Source organism: Strongylocentrotus purpuratus, unplaced genomic scaffold (assembly GCF_000002235.5).
Source record: "Strongylocentrotus purpuratus isolate Spur 01 unplaced genomic scaffold, Spur_5.0 spur5_scaffold_2, whole genome shotgun sequence".
NCBI classification, from domain to species: domain Eukaryota; kingdom Metazoa; phylum Echinodermata; class Echinoidea; order Camarodonta; family Strongylocentrotidae; genus Strongylocentrotus; species Strongylocentrotus purpuratus.
Window position 1 is genome coordinate 20,055,792 of NW_022145605.1, and position 27,618 is coordinate 20,083,409.

General features: G+C 37.9%; 1 protein-coding gene across 3 annotated transcripts; it reads right to left on the reverse strand.

Moving 5' to 3' along the window:
* LOC763956 (ABC transporter B family member 1) lies at positions 1-27,565 on the reverse strand. 3 transcript variants are annotated; one of them, XM_030991926.1, is made up of 16 exons: positions 27,164-27,565; positions 25,644-25,787; positions 23,645-23,889; positions 20,965-21,213; positions 19,566-19,683; positions 18,482-18,717; positions 15,109-15,244; positions 13,950-14,003; positions 13,514-13,683; positions 11,907-12,006; positions 10,405-10,634; positions 9,707-9,833; positions 6,360-6,493; positions 4,993-5,163; positions 4,015-4,137; positions 1-2,498 (listed from the first exon to the last, which is right to left on the reverse strand). In XM_030991926.1, the coding sequence occupies exons 2-16, from the start codon at positions 25,744-25,746 to the stop codon at positions 2,301-2,303; spliced, it is 2,394 nt and encodes a 797-aa protein (XP_030847786.1). In that variant the 5' UTR covers positions 25,747-25,787; positions 27,164-27,565; the 3' UTR covers positions 1-2,300. The 3 variants fall into 3 exon arrangements, with proteins under 3 accessions (XP_030847786.1, XP_030847785.1, XP_030847787.1); XM_030991925.1 differs by lacking the exon at positions 13,950-14,003 and having other exon boundaries at positions 13,514-13,737; XM_030991927.1 differs by lacking the exon at positions 13,950-14,003 and having other exon boundaries at positions 13,514-13,737; positions 27,479-27,556.
* Positions 27,566-27,618: the final 53 nt, after the last annotated feature.

Sequence of the window (27,618 nt, forward strand, 5' to 3'; positions counted from 1 at the left end):
TTATCATCAGAGTAGGGGTCAGCATGATCTATGATTCACCACCTCCCAAAAACTGCTGCTTCATCATTACTTGATGCGCAACTTCCATTAAAAATACCCTACCTTACTCTATCCCATCAAAATAATCGAAGCATCCCCAAAATCACATGTAACCTGCCACATCACTCTGACATTCACTTGCAAAGGTCAGACTGCTTTTGCGATTACAAAAACTCCACCTAATATGGAAACAAACAAAAAAGGAATTATTTTGGTTCACATGTCCCACAAAGATGTCTTTAAAACACTTGGCTAATCAAAACTCATAACATACTGGTATATCAGTTTATTTTATAAAAGAGCAAAACCTACTTATAATTTTATTCTATCTTGGCAACTCGATTTAGTCATTCCTAACCACGCTTTCATCACGGACCTAGTATGCTTTCATACTGTCAATTAGCCAGTGGTCATACCTCATCTCCTAAATTGTTAACATAGCTATCTAAAGCAATACATCAGATGTAACAGTGTATGTAACAATGTGACAGCAGATATGACAGTGTTTGTAGCAATGTTATATCAGATGTAATAGTGGTTGTAAACATATTACATCAGATATGACAGTGTTTGTAGCAATGTTACATACTGTAAGATGTAATGGTGTTTGTAAGAATGTCACATCAGATGTAGCAGTGTCACATCAGATGTAACAATGTCACATCAGATGTAACAATGTTACATCAGATTTATCATGCAACAGTGTTGTCCATCACTGTTTATAACAAAGTCACATATCAATCATGTAAAAGTGAATGTAAAAATTTAACAGTGTTTGTAAATAATATTACATCAGATATAACAGTGTATGTAACAATATTCTCATGAGAGCAATTATATATTTAAAATTCACAGTGCTAATATAATTTCCTTTTTACATTCACTGGCTGTGTAATTTATTGCACCAGGTTCATCAATTACAGGCAAAGTATCAGAGATTAATCAGAAATATTTCCTGCTATTGTTACATAATCATCAACTGCATACAAGTGTACTTTCACTCCTTTAAGCAAATGAGCTTTTATACACTGCTCTTCAAGAGAATGTGTTTTGTTTCATTAAAATTAAAAAATATGCAGATGTTTAATCTACTTACATGCAGCACAATTTCCCACAACCTATTCCAGGAAAATTAACATTTACTTAAATTACAAATTGCTGAAATCCGAAATCTAATTGTTTTACCCTGGAACAATCGATCTAAAAGGCAGCAAATTTTGTTAACCTAAATCCAAATCAAATTAATTCTTGGATATCATTTCAAATTTACCAGTTAATAAATCTGATACACAGCTAGAGTTTAATTTAATTTTTTCAATTCTAATTTCATATGTAAAATTAGCATATTGGTCCACTCTTCTAAACATATGATAGGTCGATTTTCAAATCTTCCTCTATTCAATCCGAAGTTACATACAAATACTTAAATATGTCAATTATTCATTTCAATTTCAATTAATTTCAAAATTACTATTTGATTCATTCTTCTCGATAAATCGATAGCTGCATCTCTGACATTCCTAAGCGAGTTACATTATAATTTAAATTTAAATTTAAATTTTGTTATGTTTCATTATCAATTTCAATCTTATAATTACATTATTTGTCCATTCTCCTCCATCTCTCATCATCATGCAGTTTATCAAAATCTACATTTCCAATTCCAATTCAACTTTGAATTCCAAGTTCAATTTCAAGTCTCAATGTTAACATTTCCATATTGGTCCCTTCTCCTCTATCATTTGATATCATTTGATAATCTTCATCTCATCCAAAGCAACATTTCAATTTCAAATTCTATTTTCAAAATAACCATATTTATTCTTTTTTTTTATTGCACCATCTCTAATCTTCATCAATCTTTACCCAAAGCAACATTTTCGATTTCTAATTCAAATTTGAATTAGAATTTAAATTTAAATGGTAAATTTTGTTTATTTTGATATTAGATATGATATGTCATTTTCAGTCGTAATCCATCTCATATTTATTTCAAATTCAAATTCAAATTCAAATTTTGCTATATTGATCCATTCTCCTCCCAAGACATCAAAGATCCATTTCTCAATTTTCATCCAAATTGTCCACACTACATTTCGATCTCAATTTCCAATTTCCATTTCCAATTTCAAACTTGCCAAACTGGTTCATAGTTTCACACCTAATCTTCCTCTCATCCACAGCAACATTTCAATTTCAATAATAAAAATTTCCCCGATTGGTCCATTGTCCTCCCGAGACATCAAAGCTAGAGAACTAATCTAATCTTCATCCGCCTCATCTACATCATCCAATTCTTCATCAATGTTACCATTCTTCTCGTTGGAGACCATCTCGGCCCCGCCCCCACCACCGGTACTAAGCTGCCTCAGGACCAGTTTCTTATAGACCCCGCCCTTGTCAAGTAGCTCCTGGTGGGTACCCTTCTCAGCAATCTTGCCCTTCTTGATCACGATCACCTGGTAGAATGGAAGGAGAGTAGTGTGAAAGACCCGACAATGCATCAACAACGCTCTGTATCAAATATTGAGTGTCCTGTGGTCTATTTCAAAACGAATTTCCAATATTGGACAATAAATTGAAAATTGAATTGAAGGAACATGAAATAGAACAGTGAATTATCCAATTAGTCTATCCCCATATGGTCTGAACCCAGCCTGTCTACTATCCACATGGTCTCATAATCATTTAATCATGAACGATAATAATCATCAAATGATTATTAGACCTTGTGGATGGTAGATGAAATGGGCGTTAGACAAACTGGCAATTGGACTGACGGGCAATTAGACCAAATGAGTGAGAGACCAAATGGGTTGTAGACGTATTGGAGATTTGACCGAATGGAAATTGGACACCTCAACTATCGCCTCAACGGGCATTAGACCATAAAGCCATTAGATTTCCTTTTTTCTTCAAATGATGAAGATGATTGTAAAATAAAAATAGCGATTGATTCTTGAGTTTTACACACATCAGCTTCTCACATAGATAATGTGTCTCGCATTATTAAAGGGAAAGTCCACCCCCAAAATAAGTTTGTTTCGATAGAGGCAGAATAATAAGAAAATCAGGTGAGTGAAAGTTTGAGCAAATTCTGAATGAAAATAAGAAAGTTATGAATTATTGAAGTTGTGATCAATCAAATACAAATTGGCAACTCTGTGACTTATCATACGAGCTCTCCTTCATTTGCTTTGTGCATAATATTCCATAAAATCATGTTTTCTTCGTTATTGATGACGGAATATATATTTGTTCCTTGCAGGGGGAGTATAGAAACATATTTGCAATTATTATATTTAGGGTGCATGTATGGTTGAAATTTTTCTTGAGGGAAAATGAAAATTTTAGATTTTTTTAGTACTGAGCAAATGGAAGTTGAGCTCGCATGATACGTCATAGAGTTGCCAATTTGTGTTTGATTGATCACAACTTCAAAAATCCTAACTTCCTTATTTTTAATCGGAATTTGCTCAAACTTTCACTGACTTGTTTCTCTCATTTTTCTACTCCTATTAAAACTAACTTAATTTCAGGGTGGACTTTCCCTTTAATGCATTAATAATATGATAATTTGAGAATGTTTCATGTTGAGAAAGTCACAGGTTTTACAGTAGAATAGCAATAGCTTGCATACGCCTGAAACGTGAGTAAAACCAGAAGACTAATCCACACTTAGATGCTGCTTGTAAGTGTTGGCTTGTCGAATAGTCAACCTGTTCGAAACGTCGAGCCACTCCCGCCACTCATCCTCTCCAAGCGCTATAGTTCTCCTTAGAACTATAAGCTAAGAAAGATAACTAACAGTCTTTTTCAAGACTATACCAAACAGTCCTTTTCAGGACTACAAACCCTCAAGAAAGATTACAGAGAGTCCTTTTTCAGGACTCCTCAATCCTCCCTCTCTCTCACATGGTGCACCCGCAAGCCTACTGTATAATCCAAACATGGGAAGTCTCTGCCGTAACTCACCTGAGATGCATGTTTGACCGTGGAGAGTCGATGAGCAATGACGAGCACTGTCCTCCCTACCATGGCCCTGTCGATAGCCTCCTGCACCAGATGCTCACTCTCAGCATCCAAGGCACTCGTTGCCTAGACAACACAAAACAACACAGGGCAGATATCACTTGATGGTAGTGGATGTTTTCATTTCATGAATCACATGGCATGTTATTGTCCATTGTTTACATTAGGCAAACACAGTAGATGAGAATGGTTGAAAAAATCTGCAAAAGGTTTTCCTTATTATTTATTCATTTATTTACCATTATTTTTTTTAAATCAGTATTTTTATCATATAGTTATTTATATTTTAATTTAGTATTTTAATATTTTCTTCTTCTTCTTTTTCTTCTTATTTATTAGCGTTATTAATGTTATTGTTATTATTATTATTATTTTTTTTTTTGGGGGGGGGGGGGGGGGAGTGGGGAATCATTAAATATCAATTCCTAGATATCTTGCTATTTTGGGGTTATAAAACAAAAAGAGATGTGTTATGGCAAGAAGACACATGCAAATGTAATCAATTCATTGTATGAAATATGTTGCTAAAATTTATATTGATGAAAATTAGTCCTTGATTTCACGAACCATACATGCAGAAAAAATTACATAGAGGTAGTGCCTCATTTGTTCTTGATAAACAGAGAGGAAATGTCACAGACACATATGCCTTGTACTCTACAGTTTCTTTTTTCTTTTCACTTAAAGTGCTAAAGCCCATCTGCACTAGTTTGGCCAGGAGGGATAAGACCACCCTGTGAGGTCATTGACAGGTGGTTATCTCACCACATCAGCTCTCAATTAACATAAGAAAAAGGGGATCATGGGGGACCAACGGGTACCGCTTAGGCATTGTTTGCAATATAGAGGGCGCAAGTAGCTATGAAGAGTGCAGTGGGGATTTAATAGGTGCCCTTGTCACAAGTAGGCGATTAATCTCACCTCATCGAGCAATAGTACCGTAGGATCCATAATAAGAGCTCTAGCGATGGCCAGTCGCTGCTTCTGACCTCCCGAGAGCATGATCCCCCTCTCACCGACCATGGTGTCGTACCCCTCCTCGAAACCTGTCACAAACTCATGTGCGTTGGCCATCTTAGCTGCTTCATAGATCTGTGGGAGAAGAAGATACGATGGTTAAAGATGAAAGTAAAATAGACAAAGATTCAAAATTGCCGACACTAAACCCCTCTAATAGCAACCACCTAAATAAACATTCAAGATACACTGTACATCTCAAGATATTTTGGGCATCAAGGAAGGACAAATTCAACGCCAATGAGGTTTTTAACTGCCCCTTTCATCGGACGCATGTACACAGTTTTCTACATAGAACTTCACGGTTGCAAAGGGGCAAATAAATCTGTATACCCGGTAACAAAGGGCATACTATGGGTACATACTTCAATTAGAACCCTAGACCTCCTGTTCATAAGACCAGGGACCGGTTTCACAAAGCCTTTTTTCGATGACAAATGACAAAAATCAGTGACAAATCTGCCGATAACCAATCAGAAGCAAGGATTTCAGTAGCTTATAACAAAAAATATCATATGTGACTGATGACAAGTTCTGTGAAACGCCCCCCAGTCCTTTACCACTGAGCAATCAGGCTTCCTTTTCTTGATATCTCATTCCTCTTTCCTATCCCAAATACATTATTCCTTTTCCTCTCCTCACATACATGTATATTGTTCCTTTTCCTATCATAAATATATTCATGATATATTTTAAAATATATATATACTTTGATTTTTGCAAAAGCCAACAAATTTTTGATGCAGGATATATTTATCCTGCATCAAAAATTTGTTGGCTTTTGATTGGTTGAGAGCTCGTCACATGACCAAAAATATTTGAGATATTTTTAGAAAGTACTATATGAGAGTACTAGTTTGGTTTACTATTTGGGAGTTGAAAAAAAAATGTGATTTTTTTTTGGGGGGGGGAATTGTTTTTTGTTTTTTTTAATCTTAATTTAATGAAAACAAAATATTCTAAATCTTTTTAGATAAAAATTGACATTTTTTTTGTTCTAAATTTGTTTTCTTCCCAAAAATTTTTTTTTTTTTTTTTTATAAAATAAATTTTTGATTGCAGGATATAAAACAAATATACCAAGCCTCAAATCGAGGTACTGGTTAAAACTATGGGCCTTGGCGACTCCAGAAGTACCATTTGCTTCGGGGCTGCGCCCCTCAGCAAATAGTACTATTGGAGTCACCTCTTGCGCATAGTTTTAACCAGAACCTCTCGAGGTAGTGTATATTTGTATAATATTCATCATAACGGCAATCTATATATCTCACCTCATCATCTGTAGCGCTCCTGCCGTACGAGATGTTATCTCTGATGGAGCATGCAAAGAGTACTGGTTCCTGACTCACTAATGAGACCCTTTGTCTAAACCACCTTGGATCAAGGCTTGCTAGATCGACACCACCTTCACAAAATCAAGGATACATGGATATATGATATGTTATCTCTGATAGACCAGGCAAAGAGAATGTTTGGTCTATTACCGTCTAAAATTGAGGCTTCCTAGATTGACACTACCTTTTACAAAATCAAGGATACATGTATATGATTTGTTATCTTTGATAGAACAGGCAAAGAGAATCGGCTTAGCGATGAGATTCTTTGTCGAAACCATCTTGGATCAAGGCTAGCTAGATCGACGCCACCTGCACAAAATCAAGGATATATGATATGTTATCTTTGATAGAACAGGCAAAGAGAATCGGCTTAGCGATGAGATTCTTTGTCTAAACCATCTCGGATCAAGGCTCGCTAGATCAACACCACCTTCACAAAATCAAGGATATATAATATGTTATCTTTGATAGAACAGGCAAAGAGAATCGGCTTAGCGATGAGATTCTTTGTCTAAACCATCTCGGATCAAGGCTCGCTAGATCAACGCTACCTTCACAAAATCAAGGATATATAATATGTTATCTTTGATAGAACAGGCAAAGAGAATCGGCTTAGCGATGAGATTCTTCGTCTAAACCATCTCGGATCAAGGCTTGCTAGATCGACACCACCTTCACAAAATCAAGGATATATGATATGTTATCTCCGATAGAACAGGCAAAGAAAATTGGCTTAGCAATGAGATTCTTTGTATTACTGTAACTATCTAAAATTGAGGTTTCCTAGATTGACACTACCTTCACAAAATCAAGGATATATGATATATTATCTCTGATAGAACAGGCAAAGAGAATTGGCTTAGCAATGAGATTCTTTGTATTACTGTAACTATCTAAAATTGAGGTTTCCTAGATTGACACTACCTTTTACAAAATCAAGGATATATGATATGTTATCTCTGATCGAACAGGCAAAGAGAGTAATGAGAGCAATGATGTCCTTTGTCTAAACCAGGGCTGTCGTTTAAAGCCGGTAACCGGTAAAACTTGCCGCCTATTCACTCGTTTCTTACCGGCTATAATTCCTATAGACCTCTAATAAACCTTGCAAAAATCACAGAAAGTAGATCTAAATCAATGCTAATCCAAAATTTCCTTAATTTCGTCCAAGATATAATTAGTGCCGCACATACACGGCCGCAGTCGACGAAATCCCTTACGATCACGAACGCGACGTTGTCCGTACTTACCTAGACCCATCTATCTAACGTTACATCGCAGTTCTCCCCCCGCAGCGCGGCGGCCAAGCCCGCCCGTCCCTACCCCATTGCGATCCCGATGTGCACGCGAGAAGACGATGCATGCACTGCACAAAATATATACACACTGATCATAACAAAACTGAAGCTAGCTCGCTGTAACCAAACTATCCGTTGCCGATTTGATATTTGAAGATCACGGAAACCGGGGCCTATACACGTGCGTGCCATGTCTAGAGACAACGTACTTTAGATTCTGAGATGCGCAAATCGGCAACAGAGTTTTGAACTCGGCTGAGTTTAGGCTGGCCACGGCCGTCCCCGGCGGATCCCCGCAGCTAGCTCGCATGATATATGCAGGCTCGCGCTCCGCGAATATTCAAAACTAACTTCCGATCGCAATCGGAAGCCAATCGGTTAATTCATTTATTTTATTTTCATTTATTTCCTTAAAAAAGTTGAATAAACAAATATACAGTGTCTTCACTTTGTCAGGAAAAACAGTGATATAACATTATAAAATGAACAGGAACTGAAGTAAATTCTTAAATGTATTCAATAATTTCATGTCAAAAAAAATTAATTAAATGAGAATTCATATGGGGAGCCAAATAAAAGTCACAAATAAAACAAAAAAAATCAAAATCTAGCCTCTGCTGCCCATTATTTAAATACTGTACATGTATTCAACAAATCATGATGTAGAAAGATTGAGTATGGTGCATCATCTCAGTTTAATTAAAAATTACAAAGTAATGGTACAAAGTGATAAATAATTATCAACTTAATAACTTTTCTTATGAGTTATGATTGTTCATGTAATATTAAACATGAACAATATGTGTGTTTATTACAATATATGTGTAATACAAGGTAGGAAAGATAACTACAAATTTTCTTCTTAGGTATGCACCAGATTGCACGATTTCAAGTGGAAAATCCCAAAAGGTCCCTACCGTGGTAGGGGGACACCCCCCTCCCACACCCTCCCCCCCTCGGTCGCTTCGCTCCCTCGCAGTGATGGTACCTCCTATAAAATTCAAATTACCTCCTTCAAAAATAATTAACAAGACCCCTGCTAAACCATCTAAAATTGAGGTTTGCTGGATCGACACCACCTTCACAAAATCAAGGATATATGCTATGTTTCTCTGATAGAACAGGCAAAGAGAATTGGCTTTATAGCAATGAGATCCTTTGTCTAATCCATCTAAAATTAAAGTTTGCTGGATTAACGCCAACTTCACAAAATCAAGGATATATGATATGTTATCTCTGATAGAACAGGCAAAGAGAATTCTTTGTCTAGACCATACAAAAATAGAGGATTGCAAAATCGACACCACCTTTACAAAAACAAGGATATGATGCGTTATCTCCCATAGAACAGGCAAAGAGAGCAATGAGATCCTTTGTCTAATATTCATTCATTCATTTCTGTTTATTGAATCAAAATTCCTTGTTAAAACAGTCGGGAAACTGATACAAACAAAGATTACAAAGTTGAAAGGTTCAAAGATACAAAGAAAAATCGCAAATACATCAATTTTGAAAAGAATCCAAACCATCTAGGATTGAGGCATGCTAGATCAACACCATCTAGAATTCAATTCTTGGTATTTGCCAATATCCCAAAATGACCAGATGTAAATTTCATGTCCCAATTTCAAATGGACTCTGGGATAGCTTGGTGCCTTAGTCACTTCTGGTCCATTTCAATATGTATGCAATAAATGGGTAGTTAGGAAAGGCAAAACTTTTATCATAGTTATAAAAGCTACCAAAAATGTAATAATAAGCTGATAAGCATGACAACAGATATGCACATATGGAAATTTGTCTTCAGTTGACAGCCTGATCAATGTGAATCATCTATTATTAAAATTCCCAACCGGTTGACAACTGAATTCTCTCTTACCCATAGGGTTAATACAGGAGCCACTAGGTTCCAGGAGTCAATGAGTTAAATTTCTATTACTGTGCTAATTTACGTTTTGAGAAATGTGAAAGGATCCTACTTACTGAATTTGACTTGTCCAGAATCTGGAAAGTAGAATCGCTCCAATAGATTGACAATGGTAGACTTGCCTCCCCCTGATGGACCTACGAGGGCAACCATCTGACCAGGCTGTACCTCAAAACTGACATCCTGTTTTCATAGAAGAGAAATACATCATTAGTGTTGTCATCATCATCCTCATCATCTCCATCGTGTCATTAACAACAATAAAATCATCATTACCATTATTATAATGATCATCATCATCACTGTCATCATCATCACTGTCATTATCATCAATGATCATCATCATGTCATTATCATCAATGATTCTCATCTCAACTCATCTGTCCCGTAGTCTGGCTGACCGTTGGGGCACCACTGTAGATTTTGCAACCAGCTTCCTCCATCAATGATTATCATCATCATAATCATCATCATCAATGCTATCATTAACAATGACATCATCATTGCATCCTCATCAATATCACCACCATAAACATCAGCATTCCCATTACCATTACTAGAATCACAACAGTGACAAAAATGCATCAGAATACAAAAATGCATCAGAATTCAAAGATGCATCAGAATTCAAAGATGCATCAAAATGCATCAAAAATAATTTGATGGAAGGGTGACACCTTTATGGCTGGCTTAATTACCGGTAGTCATAACAACAAACAACAAAAAAACCTTTACTAATTTCATATAACCTGACCTGTAATATCTTAGTTTCTGGTCTTGATGGATAAGTGAAAGTGACCGTTTCAAGAGAGATCTCCCCGGTAAAGTCCATGATCTCTTGGCCTCCCTCTTCGGGGATCTCCGGTTTCCTGTCCATCAACATGAAGATCCTCTCCGACGCTCCTACGGCTTTCATGAAGTCACCGTAGAGGGCAGACAAGAAGGCGAAGGCCATGGCCACGTTCAAAGTGTAAAGCATGAAAGCTATCATGAAGAGGGAGAATATTATGTTGTTATATACCGCATGTCTGATTCTAGGCCTCTGATTAGTCAAATTTGCGGTCATGAAATTCACTAAGGACTGCGGGGGCGGTATGGCGACAGATATTGACCGGGCTTAGTCTTATGTCTTTGTACGCGCGCATAGCTATGGCAATTTAGAAAGGGAGAATATGCGTCACTCCATAAAGCAACAAAAATATGACGGTGTCCATGTAACATAGGTACGAGATCTTCTACTACACATGGAAGATGAAATTATCTGGTGAGGATTTTATGCAATGATTATATATAGTAGTGCCCTGCCAGAATAATTCCTGTTTCAGTTGCTTTTTTTCAAAATCTTTGCTTAATACACATTTCTCTTTTTACCAGCCTTACATGGACACCATATTCATATAACATTGCATAAACTTTGGGTCCATGATATTGATTCGCCATGAAGCTTGAGTTCTTCTGAAGATAGTTGGCTATGCTTTTTATGCAAAACTTGATTGGAGCAAACATTGTTACAATTGATATCAGACATTGTTTCTCACTTTTGGTTTGTCACAAAAAGTGCCCCAACTTTCTGGATGGACCCATATATATATATATGTTGCTAGGTGGTGACCCAACCTTTGCTCCTGTGACAATTGCTCCAGACTTTACCTTTTCAAAGGTACAAGGTTAGGGTTAGGGTTGCAATTGGGTTTTAGATTAGGGTTCAGGTTAGAGTTATGTTGGGTCCAGGGATGGAGTGAAGAATTTGGTAACCAAAAATTGATTTAATCGAAGTGGAGCAATCGCCGGTGGAGCTTCTTGCCACCGCTGGGCCGAGGGGCCTTGACTGCCTTCTTGGAGCCTTTCTTAGCTGTTGACCACCAGGGATAGGTTATCGTGGAGACTGAACCATTAGATAAGAACAATTATTAGAGTAAGACGATAAAGAGCATGTGCAGGGGTGATAGTGAGCACTAAAAAAAAAAAAAATTCCCCTCAACCACGACCCCCTTGAGTAAAAAAAAAAGAAGAAGAGGATCCAGGGGAAAAAATGGCATCTAACACCATTCCCCCTTTTTGAGTAAGACAAATTGGGAAATAATAGGGAAAAATAGGGAAGAATAGAGAAAATAAGGGAAAAATCAGTATTTAAATCAGGTTTTTATCAGGCCTGGCATGTTTCATGAGCACCCAGGGTTTTTTTTTTTTTTTCTCATAACAGCCAAGTTTACCACAGGCTTTAAAAACAATCCTCTTGTTTTACGATATACTCACATGTAAGCTGTCCAACAGTAATGCCTTGTGTATGTGTAGGGTCTTGATTATTCAAAAACACCAACTTGCCACCATACCAAAGCACAAGTGCTATAGCTCCCTTCATAAACAAAAAAGAAAGAAAAAGAGCATTCACAGACCTGCCAATTTTTCCAAACTGCAATGCGGGACAACTCTAATCAAGAGTCCATTAGAGAGGAGCGTATAAAGAACGGGGGTCCAGGAGGCAGAGCCCCCGAAAGCTCATGGGTTTTTGACACTCTCAGGCATGTAGGAAAGGGTATACAGAGGTCTACCAATAAGAATTTGTGATGCTTAAGTTTACAATAACTAGGCATTATTTGATTGACTGATTATAAATGACTACTGTATGGCAAAATATCAGAATAAAAAAATAAAAAACGGAAATTGCAGACATCCCGCATTTTCAGGATGTGTTTCTCTCCAGAATGCGGGACACTTGACAGGTCTGCATTCATATAACCATATTCCTTTTCATTTGTATGTTGCACATTACACATAAAGCAATGTTTCCATGTGGAAACAACTAAACTGGCTTTGAGCTGCTGCAGCCATTGACAGAGTAACAATTTGTCTGTGTAAATTGTGTGTGATGATGCAATACCATACATTAGCTAGGCTAAGCATACATTCAGAATGATACTTATTCTACAAAATCCATGCAAAATTTGGACAAACGATAATCCCCTCAAAATGTTCTGCAATTCAATTTTTAGCTTAGATATCTCTATTGTGGGTATATAATCATACTTGACGTTGGTATCATTGAAAAGCCTGTTTATTCCCCTTTACAATGATGCCCCATTTGCGATGATTATGTAATCATGGTATGTGTAGTACACCTAGATAAAGAGCCAAGTCAAAAGTGAAATGTTGCAAAATGCACTGTTATTGTCAATAGTGAATTCTTCATTTGTATGGAGATGGCTTGTGTTTTGAAAGATTAACGATGCATTTTTGCGACAATATGATAATAAAGTAACAAATAGTAAAAATAACAATAATAATAATAATAATAATAATAATAATAATAATAATAATAATAATAATAATAATATGTCTTGTTTACCCAGGGTAGCCTCATCAGTATTCATACTGTTCTCCCTGAGGGCCCTGCAATCATATTATTACCCCGGTCATCGGATTCAGGCTTACCCTGCACACAATGTATGCACATTCTCCACTCCCTGGGGAGCATTCCAGCCAGGCGTCATTTTTACAAGATCACACTTGCTAATCTAAGCACATTAGCTTTTGGATCCTTCCAGATGAATTGAATTGAATTGAATTGCAGAACTTTTTTTGTGGAGTTTATATCCACATTATGGGAGCTACAATATCTGATTCGTTTACCCTGCCCCTTACCTACATGTACATTAATAATCCAACAATGCCATTAAAAAAAATCTAATCTGCTACAGAGATTCTCTTGCATATACCTTGTTCAGTGCTGAGAATGACCATGATCGCTTAATTTAAAACTAGTGATTTATTTCCTCAAAACTCGTTCCAAATATGGAGGAATTTCTAACGATATTAGCATATTATGGGAGCTGAAGACACCGATAATTTTCCCTGCCCCTTACCTGCATGACTAGTCCAACGATGCCATTGAAGACACCATTTGCCGCAGCGATCCTCTTGCCGTAATGATAACTCTTGCCAATCTCTTTCTCATAGCTTTGAATGGCCTTGGGTTCTCCTATGAATGAGCGTACGGTCCTGATGCTGGACAGGGCTTCCTCTGCGGCAGTACCTGCATCACCAAGAGCATCCTGAAAGTTCTTCTGGATTACCTGGACATATCGTCCTGTGAAATGGACAAATAAAGGTTTCCAGGTATTACAATCTAGTCCAACCTACCCACTGAAATAAAAAAAAGCTCTATCTTCCTGAAATCACAGAGACATTCGAATGGTTAACAACTGAAGAGCAACATTAGTTTTATGGGAAAGACAACTTGGGAATTTTCCTGAGACCGCAAAGTCCTGATGCTGGACAGGGCTTCCTCTGCGGCAGTACCTGCATCACCAAGGGCATCCTGAAAGTTCTTCTGGATTACCTGGACATATCGTCCTGTGAAATGGACAAATAAAGGTTTCCAGGTATTACAATCTAGTCCAACCTACCCACTGAAATAAAATAGCTCTATCTTCCTGAAATCACAGAGACATTTGAATGGTTAAAAACTGAAGAGCAACATTAGTTTTATGGGAAAGACAACTTGGGAATTTTCCTGAGACCGCAAAGTCCTGATGCTGGACAGGGCTTCCTCTGCGGCAGTTCCCGCATCACCAAGGGCATCCTGAAAGTTCTTCTGGAATGCCTGGACATATCGTCCTAATGAAAGATGGAAAATATATAAAGGAATCTGAGTATGAAAGGCATCGTTTAACAATGTTACATGTGAGATGCATGGACTTGCGTGTTATCAGTGTCTGTGATATGGTGTACTATTGAAGCCCTAAAAAAATTGGACTTCAAAATGACCTCAAAAAAGTAAAAATCTTTTGAGTGACCAGTTTTACCATACCGTACTCATTTTCCCCAATAGACTGTAGTGTTATTAAAAACCGTTAGGAAAACGCAAAATTTGGTTTCGATTTCCAATCATAAATATCTTGATAATCAGACAGGCGATCAGCTTGTAAAAGTCATGGGATTCCTGACTGACCTAAAGGTTTATAATTATGATTGCAGCATGAGCTAAATCCAGGTTTTTGTTTCAGAATCTGAGGCAATGTTACCGAGTCACTTTAACATCTAGTCCAACCTATCCAATGAAATAAAATAGCTCTATCTTCCTGAAATAAAAGAGATTTTTGAATGGTTAACAACTGAAGAGCAACATTAGTCCTACAAGGAAGACAACTGAAATTGCGACTTATATTCATCAATATTTCTAATATATCACTGGTACAAATGTCACAAAAGGAGAAAAAGGGAAAGTAGAAAGCAGGGCTTAAACTGAGGTTATAATTGTCATACCCAGAGGCATGGTACAAAGGCTTCGGGGTCAATTTTAATTAAAAATATTCTCTCTTTTGAAAATCAACCCTCGACCATCATGGGTCCTGTGTAATAAAGCTTATTATCACTAGCAACTGTTACATTAATAAAACATATTTAGCTCACAGCCAATAAACTGCAACAACTTTACTATTATGATATCCATACTTACCATACTGCACTGCACCAATTGCTATGATAGGGACTACAGAGAGTAACACACCAGTAAGGGCGGCACTTTGACTGAACATGATTGCGATCGACCCCAGAATTTGAAAAGAGTATCTCACAAGCATAGAAATGTTCACCTGTAAAAGATATCAGAGAAGGAGAGAAATGGAAGGAGTAAGAGAGGGAGGGAGGGAGGGAGGGAGGGAGGGAGGGAGGGAGGGAGAGAGAGAGAGGGGGGGGGTGAGATGAAGAGAGCAAGAGAGATGAACAGAAGAATAAGAGGACAGAGAGAGAGAGAGAGAGAGAGGGGAGAAGAAAGAGAGGGAAAGGGGGGGGGGCAGAGAGTGACAGGAAAGATATATATATAATTTATTGCAGAAAGAACTGTACCAAATTACATTTGTATTATGTATTTTTCAAGATTTCAATAAAAGACACATTTACTTCACAGGGGCAAATAATCAGCTTAACATCAGCACTTACCCCTGGCAACTAAATAAAATAAGTCAAAGCAGAGGATTTAGTAGGCCATCTTTGAGAACAGAGTGCAATTTTAGCCACTTATCATATATCTCTCAGAATAATGACTTTTGGCAAGGTAGTGATCTACATTTGCCACACTCCACCCAGTTGTAGTAAAAGGGTACCTGGTAGAAAGAAATTCTTTGAATGCTGGAGCACCTTTCATGGTAGCTCTGCTAAAGCCGGGGTAATAATATGATTGCAGGGCCTTCAGGGAGATAAGTTTTAATACTATTGAGGCTTCCCTGGGTAAAGAAGACATATAACTATAATTGTCATTATTATTATTATTATTATTATTGATGATTATGGCTAGTCACAGTTGTCCAAAACATGTAAAAAAATTGAGTTGGTGTTATTTTCCCAAAGGTTATTGTCCCAAAAGGCTCATTCCAACTCAATTTTTAAACATGTTTTGGACAACTCTGACCAGCCATAATAATGACAATAATAAACTAGATGGAATTTTGACTGCGCGCAGTCGAAAATGATGCCTCCGCCATAGAGCAATTTAAACTAGAGAGTTACTTGACCTATTGTGACCTAAGGTCAAGCCGAAAATTGAGAAATTTGTCATTTTGTGTACAAAATGAATGGCAAAGTGAAGTTTCTAGTTTGGTCTATAAATCAGCATAATTTTACTCTTTAGAGTTTAGTTATCATTTATTCAAGCAAAATATTGATACGTAACAACCTCAAGTATCAGAAGTCCTAAAACAATACAATACATAAGATTAAGAATTAATAACGATAGAATACAAAAGAAGTTCATAAAACAATGAAATACATAAGAATTGAAATAGACATGGACAATTTTTTTATGTGATAATGCCCGATAGGCTTTTTAGAAACTTTTTGCCACAAAATCAACTCTGTAAAAGCTTTATTTATGTAATTGTTAATAAAAATCATTATTCATGAATTTGATTTGCATAAATTAGCATAATTGATAAAATAAGTAATTTTCAGCAAAATTATAGTGAGGTCTCTTCCTTTATGCAATTGCATAAATTAGCATAATTGATAAAATAAGCAATTTTCAGCAAAATAATAGTGAGGTCTCTTCCTTTGCGCAATTTCTCAAGACGCGTGCCAAATTTCGAGGCAATCGGCCCCTCCCCCCCCCCCCCCCCCCCCCCCCAGTCAGGGAAGTTCAAAATAGCCCAGTTAAGTACGGGTTAAGTAACGGAACATATTTCAAGTGGTTCTTGACATATCATGACAAGTCCTATACATGTAGTCTGAATTTTTCAAGTTGACCTCTATGACCTTTGACATACATGTACTCCAAAATCTAATCTGATCGTTTTCCTATGGTGATATATATACTATCCTTAAGTTTGAAGTTTAAAATCTCAAATGGTTCTTGAGATATCGCGATAACGAGCTGAAGACATGGAATTTCACAAGTTGACCTCTGTGACCCTTGACCTACGTGCTCCAAAATCTAAACAGATCGTCTTCCTATGGTGATACATACTATCATTAAGTTTGAAGTGAAAATTCTCCAGTGGTTCTTGAGATATCGCGATAACGATCTCAATGTATGGAATTTCATAAGTTGACCTCTGTGACCCTTGACCTGTGACCTACGTGCTCCAAAATCTAAACAGATCGTCTTCCTATGGTGATACATACTATCATTAAGTTTGAAGTGAAAATTCTCCAGTGGTTCTTGAGATATCGCGATAACGATCTCAATGTATGGAATTTCATAAGTTGACCTCTGTGACCCTTGACCTGTGACCTACGTGCTCCAAAATCTAATCAGATTGTCTTCCTATGGTGATACATACATGTACTATCATCAAGTTTGGAGTTTAAATCTCCAGTGGTTCTTGAGATATTATGATATGGTGATACATACTATCATTAAGTTTGAAGTGAAAATTCTCCAGTGGTTCTTGAGATATCGCGATAACGATCTCAATGTATGGAATTTCATAAGTTGACCTCTGTGACCCTTGACCTTTGACCTACGTGCTCCAAAATCTAATCAGATTGTCTTCCTATGGTGATACACACTATCATTAAGTTTGAAGTTTAAATCTCCAGTGGTTCTTGAGATATTATGATAACAATCTCAATGTATGGAATTTCATAAGTTGACCTCTGTGACCCTTGACCTTTGACCTACGTGCTCCAAAATCTATTCAGATCGTCTTCCTATGGTGATACATACTATCCTTAAGTTTGAAGTTTTTACATCTCCAGTGGTTCTTGAGATATCATGATAACAATCTCAATGTATGGAATTTCATAAGTTGACCTCTATGACCCTTGGCCTTTGACCTACGTGCTCCAAAATGTAATCAGATTGTTTTCCTATAGTGATACACACTATCACTAAGTTTGAAGTTTAAATCTCCAGTGGTTCTTGAGATATCATGATAACAATCTCAATGTATGGAATTTCATAAGTTGACCTCTGTGACCTGTGACCGTTGACCTACGTACTCCAAAATCTAATCAGATCGTCTTCCTATGGTGATAAATACTATTCCCGAGTGTTAAGTTTAAATATTAAATGGTTCTTGAGATATCGTGATAACGGTCAAACAGGACGGACGTACGGACGTACGGACGGACAACCCGAAAACATGATGCCTCCGGCACCACCTTCGGTGGCGGAGGCATAAAAAATTATAATATTTGGGGGAACTTTTATAAACCAACGCCACCATGGGATTTTCCTTTGTTCTCCTATTTCATTTGAAGTTATCGTATAAACTGAACATTCTCTGCCTTTGAATGTATACTTGTATGTTTATTTGCTTTTGCTGTGTTTTTATGAAAATGAAACGAATAAACGAACGAACGAACGAGGCTTCGCTGAGAAAATGCGAGCTTACCGTGACGGCATTCTGCACCACCTGAGTGTCGGAGGAGAGCCGACTCGTGAGTTCACCCGTGCGGTTCGTATCGAAGAACGCCACCTCCTGCCTGATGATGGAAGCAAACAGGGTGTTCCTCAGACGGCAGACCACTCGCGTCCCGGCGAGCGTGAAGCACCACGAGCGGATCATAGAGCAAATGGCGCCCCCAAGGAAGATGAGGAATAAGATGAGTACGACTTTGTTCACACCGGCTATTCAATGAAGGAGGAGTAAGGAACAGAGAGAGAGAGAGAGAGAGAAAGAGAAAGAGAGGGGAGAGAGAGAGAGAGAGAGAGGGAGGGAGGGAAAGAGAGAGGGAGAGACATAGAAGGAAATAGAACAAATCAATCATCAATGTTCCATTGTGGCAGATGACTCATTTGTCCTGTTCATATCTGCCACTTTTAATATCCGTAACAATTATCTCAAGTACAAGGTCTCTTTTCAACAGATGTCATGTACATCTGGATTATTATTATTATCATTACTATCATCATCATCATCATTGTAATCATCATTATTATTATCATTATTATTATTTTTATCATTATCATCTGCATACTACGACATTGTAGATACACTGGACATAAGAGCAACGTCTACGAATAGCTGTGCACAACAATGTATGACAATGCATGAACAATGATTAGCTTCGGCGTAAACAAGGCATGATGCACTGTGTGAACTATTCGTAAATCAGACTTGACCAAAAAGTTTAAGATGACCGCTCAATGGCACGCATTAGTTTGTGGGGCACAGAGGAAACAAAATAAATGCAAGTATAAATGCGGCATTTCACCGATGGATAATTCAACTTTTACGATTTAGGCTTGGGCTCAATTGCCTGTTACCGTAAGATAAAGAGCTTGTGTGTTAGGGCAGTTCCAGCACTTAGGTTAGTCAGTGCGATATCGATAATGCACGTGCCCTGCGAGTGCGTGCATTATCACTATGGGCACTAACTAAACTTTGTGCATTATTTGTATACCAATCATATTGCAATATATGAACAGGGCTCCAGAGTATCACAAAAATAAAAAAAAAAGCTTTTCTGACTCACCCATCGAAGTCGAAGTGACAGCCTCATCCACCACTCTCCCAAAGAAGAGGGGGGCTGCCATGGCTGATGCACTTGCCCCAATCAAACCCACCATTCCTAGCGAAATCAACCATACTTCCTAAAAAACAGAAAAGCAGAGATGGGCTTTAACAGGTCATTGCATAACAATATTTTTGTTGTTGTATAAATGCATTGCTTCCTGGGAGAATTTTAAATTGTTTACAAATATATTTGTGGCTCACAAATCGATCAATCGAATAAGGCATGAGATTGTAATCTCACCCTCGATGCATGCAATGCGAAAACGAAATTGCGCATGCGTAGAACGGGCTCTCACATGTAGTCTCGAACCGAGACTTACGTAATAAATTACTGGGTGTAAGCCACAAATATGTTTTAAATAACAGTATTTGTTGAGTTTTTTTCTGTTGCAAGAGTAACACAGAAGCAAAGAATACATACAATGAATGAATGAATGAAATATGATTTCCAATGAAAAACATATTAAACAAAAAGCATTGTGTTGTTCCCAAGGTATTTATATGTTTTTGAATGAAAATAACAGCCACATGCATGAGTAGAATACTTATGGTTTATTAGTTTAATAATCAATTTTGAATATTCATCAGTATAAAGCAAGGGTTAGCTATTGTAGAATGACAAATGTGTGAAAACGGTGGCACAATAGACTAAACTAGCGAATTCAATTTCATTCTGAATCAATATTCTTTCATGATTGATACACTTGTTAAATGTTGCACATAGACCAGATTGTTTTCTGGGATTAGAATTTTGTGCAGCCCTAATCTGAAATGTAATTTGTCCAATATCAATAACTATAACCACACTTTTAATCAAAGGTTGGTTATACTAAAAGTTATACTAAGGTTATACTAAAAGGTTTTGTTAAAAGTAAAACATGAATGTTTTGGATTTTTTTCTTCTTTTCTGTATGCTTTTTGTAAACACCCTTAGGTGATATTAAAATCACCCACAATTGACATCTTTAAAGAGAGATATTTGTTTGATTTCAATATTTTAGTTCATTCTTTTATAAATCTTAGTTTCCCCCACACTTCTAGCATTTCATCAGAAACAGTGCTCATTGACAGGTACGTACTAGGTTAGGGCTTTATGATGATAGTAATAAATCTGGATTTATGCAATGCTTAATACAAAGTACTGTCTCTAAGCATTTTACAGATACTGTAATTTTCCCCGACATTGGATTCAGTGTGTACAATTTACACTCATTGGGGACTATTCCTACCATATGGTCACCATGAGGGCATATAGATAGGTTCTATGACAAAGGCTTTCTTCATCCTACCAGGTCCCAATTTCTCTCCTGGGTATGGTGTGGCAAATCTAGATTAATGTCTTGCCAAAGGACACTTACAGGTTTGGCGAGAGCCAACACTCTGCCCAGATTAGCTGAGCTCCCTTTCTTCTCCTTCTCCTCATCCTCGTCATTGACTGTGTGTTCAATCCGGATGAGCTGTAGCTTACGCATGAAGTGAGGTCCTGTCAACGCTGTGATTAACTCCAAGAAGGAGAACACAACTGAAGAGATGACCAGGGCGTTGTAGGTAACATGCATCGGTTCATATGATGAATCGTTGAGAATGGCATTTAAGACGAGGCCACCCTGCAATTCAAAAAACAAAAAGATACAAATCAATTCTCTAAACTCTAGCAAGGACACCATTGAAGAGATGACCGGGGCGTCGTAGGTGACATGCATCAGTTCATCTTTGGGGTCATTGAGAATGGCATTTAAACTAGATGAGGCCCCACGACAATACAAGAAGATAGAAAAAGATAGGAAAAATCACATTCTCTACACTCTAACAAGAAGACTACTAAAGAGACGACCAAGGTTTTGTGGGTGACATGCGTAAGTTTTAACATGAGGATCTTTGAGAATGGCATTCAAGACAAAGCCATTCTGTGTAACAAGCAGTGAAAAAATACATAGGGAGAAACAGAAAATAATGTACTTCTTGCAAGTTCAAAAAGGGCTCTGGTAAACCATAAAAAAGTAACAATTATAATAATACAAATAACAATTAGGAAAGCTCACTACAAAGCTCCCATGAATGAAATAAAAGAAATGATTTCTGAATTAAATAAAAGAAATCATTTCTAATGAACATCACACATGTATACAACATCGTCTGCCGAGTGCCAGAAGTGCCACATTTAACATTAAGCCCGAGTCATTACGGTTTTTGTGCTAAACGTTTAACTGTTAAAAGTATACGGGCGGTTTCGGTTAACCGTTTTGAAAATACATGAATTTGTAATAGTGCTGTAGCTGGAACACCTGCCGGTCTTCAGCCTGTCGGGCTGAGCATCACAAACTGGGTCAACCCAGTAAACAGAGACCATAACAAACAACATAAAAATGTCCTAGTATTCCTCATTTGATATCATGATAAGCCTAGCAAAGTTACCTTAAACAATTGAGGTCAGGTCCATGTGAAGATGGCTTGATCTGTGATGTGTTTATATATGCCTCTGCAATCATGTTTGCATGTATCATTGCCGTATGAATTTGGATGTGTGTATCACACCAAAATGATACCAGCTTGTGTATCCTCCTTGGTCACACACACCCAAGACACACCCAGCAATGAGCTGATCAGTGTTAGTGACCAATCAGGAAGCATCTCTAGCTATGTGGGTGGAGTTTGATACCAGCATAAATTACAGGTTGGTGACCGAACGTGCATGGAGTTATGGACCCAAATCAGTGCGAGGTCAAAAAGCCATGTGTTCGCCATATGTGTGTGTGTGTATGATGAAAGTTTGTACAGTGTATTTGGGCGCCGATGTTTGAGGTGCATTGTGCGTAGGTAAACGCCAGCAACCGCGGACCACTCCATAGAAAACTACCTCAAACCGCGGACGTACCTGCAATGGGGGACCGTCCACGGTTGCGATACCGGTTCCGCCGTATCAAATTTACGACGTAGGGGGCGTTTGAATATTAGATGTCACAGCGTGTAGGCAACATCGACTGGATCAGTCCGATGTGTATTGCGAAATGTCACAGCGCCCCCTTCGATGACTGCGCGGGAGAGGCGCTCGCTACCTGGATCATCCCATAGGAGGTACGTCCGCGGTTTGATGTAGTTTTCTATGGAGTGGTCCGCGGTTGCTGGCGATTACCTACGCACACACACACAAGTACTAAACTTGGTCCACGGTTGACGCCATAACCCTGTATGTGTGTGTACGTGTGTGTGTGACATGCATGGACCATGGAGAGAGTGAAGAAGTAAGACAAGTGAGATAGAACATGAGAAAGGGTGGCTGTGAATTGAAGAATGATCAAAAACTTAAATTACTCACAATGTCCAAGACTTTGTTGATTAATATTTCTAAAAATGCAATTATTATTGTTATCATTATTTTTGTATCTTATTTATATATATAAACATTATTTTAAGGGAGGCAGAGTCGGCAAAGGATTGATATTAATATTGATATTAATATTGAGAGAGAGAGAGAGAGAGAAACACTCGGGGAGAAGGTAAGTGAGAGGATCTGACTGTCTGAAAGTGCAACAATAAGAAAAGGTACATGAGCGATGAACACAGAGAGAAGGGAAATAAAGAGGGTGGGATTAAGAGAGAAGGGGGCATGCAGGGACATGTCCCTGGGGCATGGTAGGTTACAAATTCATTCATAGAGATTACTGCTGCCAGACAACTGGCGCCCAGCTGCCAGGGTGTAACATTACACTGTGGTTTCTTTGATTATCTTTATTATCGGTTATTAGCACATTCCAAAATGTAAACAAATAACGGTTAAACGGAGCGAGAAATGCCAAACGGTTTTGATGAATGCGGTCGGATAACCGTCGGTTAAACGGTTTGACTCAGGCCTATTTAACATCTGCCTGATTCTCATCAGACAGTTTAGCAGCAATTAAAATCTTAAATGAGTACCTTAATCATTATTACTTTACAAGCTATCTTCTAGCGATTTAGTCTCAATAACTATGCAGAGGAAAATTTAATATGATTTTACTCTGTTCAATTTAGGTTTGGGTAAAAGTTTATAGTGATTACCTTGGTGGCTGTGTAGGCCAAGCTGAGGAGACTGAAGAAGATGGTGAAGATATGGCTCGATTTCTTACAGGATCTGAGAGATGCGTCAAAGGGGAAGTCCAGGAGAGCCAGGGAGACGTCTTCCATCTTGGTGAAGGCGTAGAAGACAAACAGCATCTTGAACAGACCCAGGCAGGCCAGCTCAAAGATGGAGCCCAGGATAGTCCAGTGCATGACACTGCTCTCCATGTAGGCTGTATGACCGCCTGTGTACACAACAGAAAAGAGGATTTACAGTCAAAGTGTCAAACATGTCTAGTTTGAAGTTGAAATTTGAAGTTTATTAACAACAAGAAAATGTATGTACATCATAAAACAAAGTATGCAAGGCAAAACAATAAAATACAAACTGTACATAATATACAAAACAATGAATTACTGCAAAAGCTTAATTAATGCTTACATAAAACACATTTAGACAAAAGTTCAAGTTGTTGCTAAAAGAAAACCAAAAGTTAGCACTTGTAAGTGCTAGCCGAGATTGGTTTTCTAGTAACGCCAAACAAAGGAGAAACAAAAAGTGGCCACTGTAGAGAGGTGGCCTTTCTAGACAGGTTCTTCCTGGAGGGAGGAAATACAGATGTCCACTACAGACAGACCTGTTGCCTTTGTAGACAGGTGGCCACTAGGACAGGTTAGACTGTATTGGTATTCTGGGGGGTGTTTCACAAAGATCCCAAGTCAAAGTTTGACTTAAATATTATGGAGAGCCATTTGTAGCCTTAAAATTAAAATATATTCAAACACACAAATTCAAGTATTTTAGACTTTTTAAAAATTCCACATCAAAAACATGAAATCTCCTCGATACTAGAAAACATGAATGATTTATCATTTAAATCAAAATGTTATGCCTTTTTAAAATGAATTTTCCAAAATATTTCATAGATGCTAACAGCTTTCCATAATTTTTAAGTCCAACTTAGAGATAAGTTCGACTTAGGATCTTTGTGAAACAACCCCCTGGATTTATATCTACGATGTCTCTAACTGTGTTGGTACTATTAAAGAATCCTTGGTCATCGGAATCAGGATTTCACGGTCAAATGCATGTCCATATTTAATCTTTACTCCGTTGGGGGAAATTCCATCAGGCACTGTTTCACAGACGTACTGTACATGATGCTGAACTACAATGACATTAGCATCCCACCTAGAACCCATCACCTGGGAGGGGAGAAGCAATGTCAATAAAATGCCTTGCTTAGGACATAAATGCTGTGCCAGGGATTGAACCCACGACCTCCCTATCTTCATTTTAATGTTTTTAAACCACCCCCCTACAACACCTACATGTACCACATGCACATTACAGGCAAACCTGTTTGACTTTAAAATAGGGAACCTCTTTACATACATAGGCCTATCCTGATGCCAGGCAGTAAATGACTACTCATAAATAATGTTTTATGGATGTTTTCCTGTGTCATTGTTCAACTTCATCTAAAAGATTTATTACAGAACGATCTGTATGAATTAAACCAAGTCATGCAAGTCTCGTTTCCTCTCGCATGAGTCATAACCTTGACAATACCGATCACTTTGAAAATAATTTGCCAGAGATTAAGCTACACTGAAATTGGTTAGAATTAGAAACAACCCTACTATTACATGGACATTACCGGTATACAAATATGAAAATTAAAAAAGTCTATGTTAATCATTATTTAGTTCAATTTAATTCACATATAGAATATGTTTAACTGTTTAAGCTACACTGAAATTGGTTAGGAACAACCTTACTATTAAATGCGAATACAAAAGCGGATATGAGAAAAGTCTATAATCATCATTAAAAGTTCAATTCAACCCACACATAGAATCTGTTTAACTTGACAAGCAAGTGATAGTGATAGGAATACATCAATTTCATGAAGAAATGAGAAACTGGTGATTGTGAAATGACAATTTAAACAAAATAAAAAAAATTTAATGCAAAATATGAAAAGGGAAAACTCACCCGTCACCCATAGAGCAAGGGATAGCGCACCATCCAGGAACACCAGAAACCTTGCAAATGTACTGAATCTCCAAAATGGCATCGTGTATCGTATCTTCACCATCTTGTCTTGCTGTAGGACGTGTTTGTAGAATTAATTAACTCCTGCAAATAATGCAGACAAAATGGAAGAACATGATTTTCATTTTTTCACAATGATAATTTTCTCTTATCTTTCATGGAAATTACAAAAATATGTACAATAGGGTAGACTATACTATAGAGCTGTTATATCTCATGATGGAGGCATTTTTTCTTGCTCAGCATCTGCAATATATCATACATCAATACGTGACTTAATTCGAGTGGGATAGGAGCATAGAGGAACCGTTTGGTCTAGCGCGTTAGCGCGTATACATTACGCCCAAAAGCAAAAGCAATTAATGCATGGCAATATTCAATAAATATGCACACACTGACACAGAGCTCCAAGTCTGCGCTGATCGAGAGCATGAAATGTACATCCATCCATGTCTTTTTACCTAAACTTAAGAGCATTCAATCTTACTTAGTATTGTTGGTTCACGCAGATCTTGAATCAATTGGTACTTAAGAAGTTTATACAAATTTGTCAAAATCTCAAATCACAAATATCTCAAAAAAATCAGCATGTCACTGTCACTGTCAGCAGGGCAGTGCCAGCATGGCTAGTGGTGCAATCTGCAGATCTAACTTAGACTCTGACTGAGTCCGAGTCTGAGTCAGACTTAGACCGAATTTTCCGTCTCTTTCGTTCGTTAGCCTCTTATTGGGGTAGGGTCGGCCGGCTCTCTCTTTAGAGACGGAAGCCGTTTATACACATGTCCTTGCTAACGCCACGGCCAGTCCTGGTCGTAGCGTTTTGCCCCCAAAATCCCCCAAAATGTCATTTTACCTCGAGCATGTTATATTGTAAATTAGGCCTAGGCTATAATAAATCAGTTCCACTTACCAACTTGACTGAAATAATCAGTTTAATAGTCCCTTTTTAGGAAATTATGGGTCAAAATCGAAATCCATTTTGAAAATCTTTTTCAACATGGATTCCGATTTTGACCCATAATTTCCTAAAAAGGGACTATTAAACTGATTATTTCAGTCAAGTTGGTAAGTGGAACTGATTTATTATAGCCTAGACTCTAGGCCTAATTTACAATAACATGCTCGAGGTAAAATGACATTTTGGGGGATTTTGGGGGCAAAACGCTACGACCAGGACTGGCCGTGGCGTTAGCAAGGACATGTGTATAAACGGCTTCCGTCTCTAAAGAGAGAGCCGACCCTACCCCAATAAGAGGCTAACGAACGAAAGAGACGGAAAATTCGGTCTAAGTCAGACTCAGCAGCTCAGAGAACATGACATGGAGAAAGCTGGCGGTCTCTCCAGCTCCAGAGATAATAGACCACTGAAAGAATTTTCAGAATGTTGAATTACAACAATTTTTGCGCTCTTTTATCTCCAGAAGATGTAGAGGTCTAATAAAACTTACAATAAAACTTACAAGATTTTTTAGAATACCACCCCTTGGCCTTGAATGCGAAGCAGTGCAGCGGCGCGGCGTGAGCTTCGCTTCGCCTTCGGTACCGGTCGGTAGGCGGTGCAGTGGACGGCGGGGCAGCGTAGCTGTACGTCCTTGTGAGCTCAAGTCAAGCCAAGGTCGGGCTAGATATTCTTCTTCTTCCTCCCACTTTGTCCTAGACCTAGCTAGACTAGTCGCAATCTTAATCTGCCTCCTTTGCTCCTGAAGATTCTTGGCTAGAAATTCAATGTTAGTGAGATAATGAATTCCCAAATAACAGCACTGTACAAAAAATACCGTATTTTACGTTTGACGAAGACGAAGTGCCTGAGATGAGAACAACGAGAACAGCTGAGTTAGGCCTACTCTACACAGAAATTACGAAATATTTATCGTCGATTACGTTACCTCAGCTCAGGGGGGTGTTTCACAAAGAT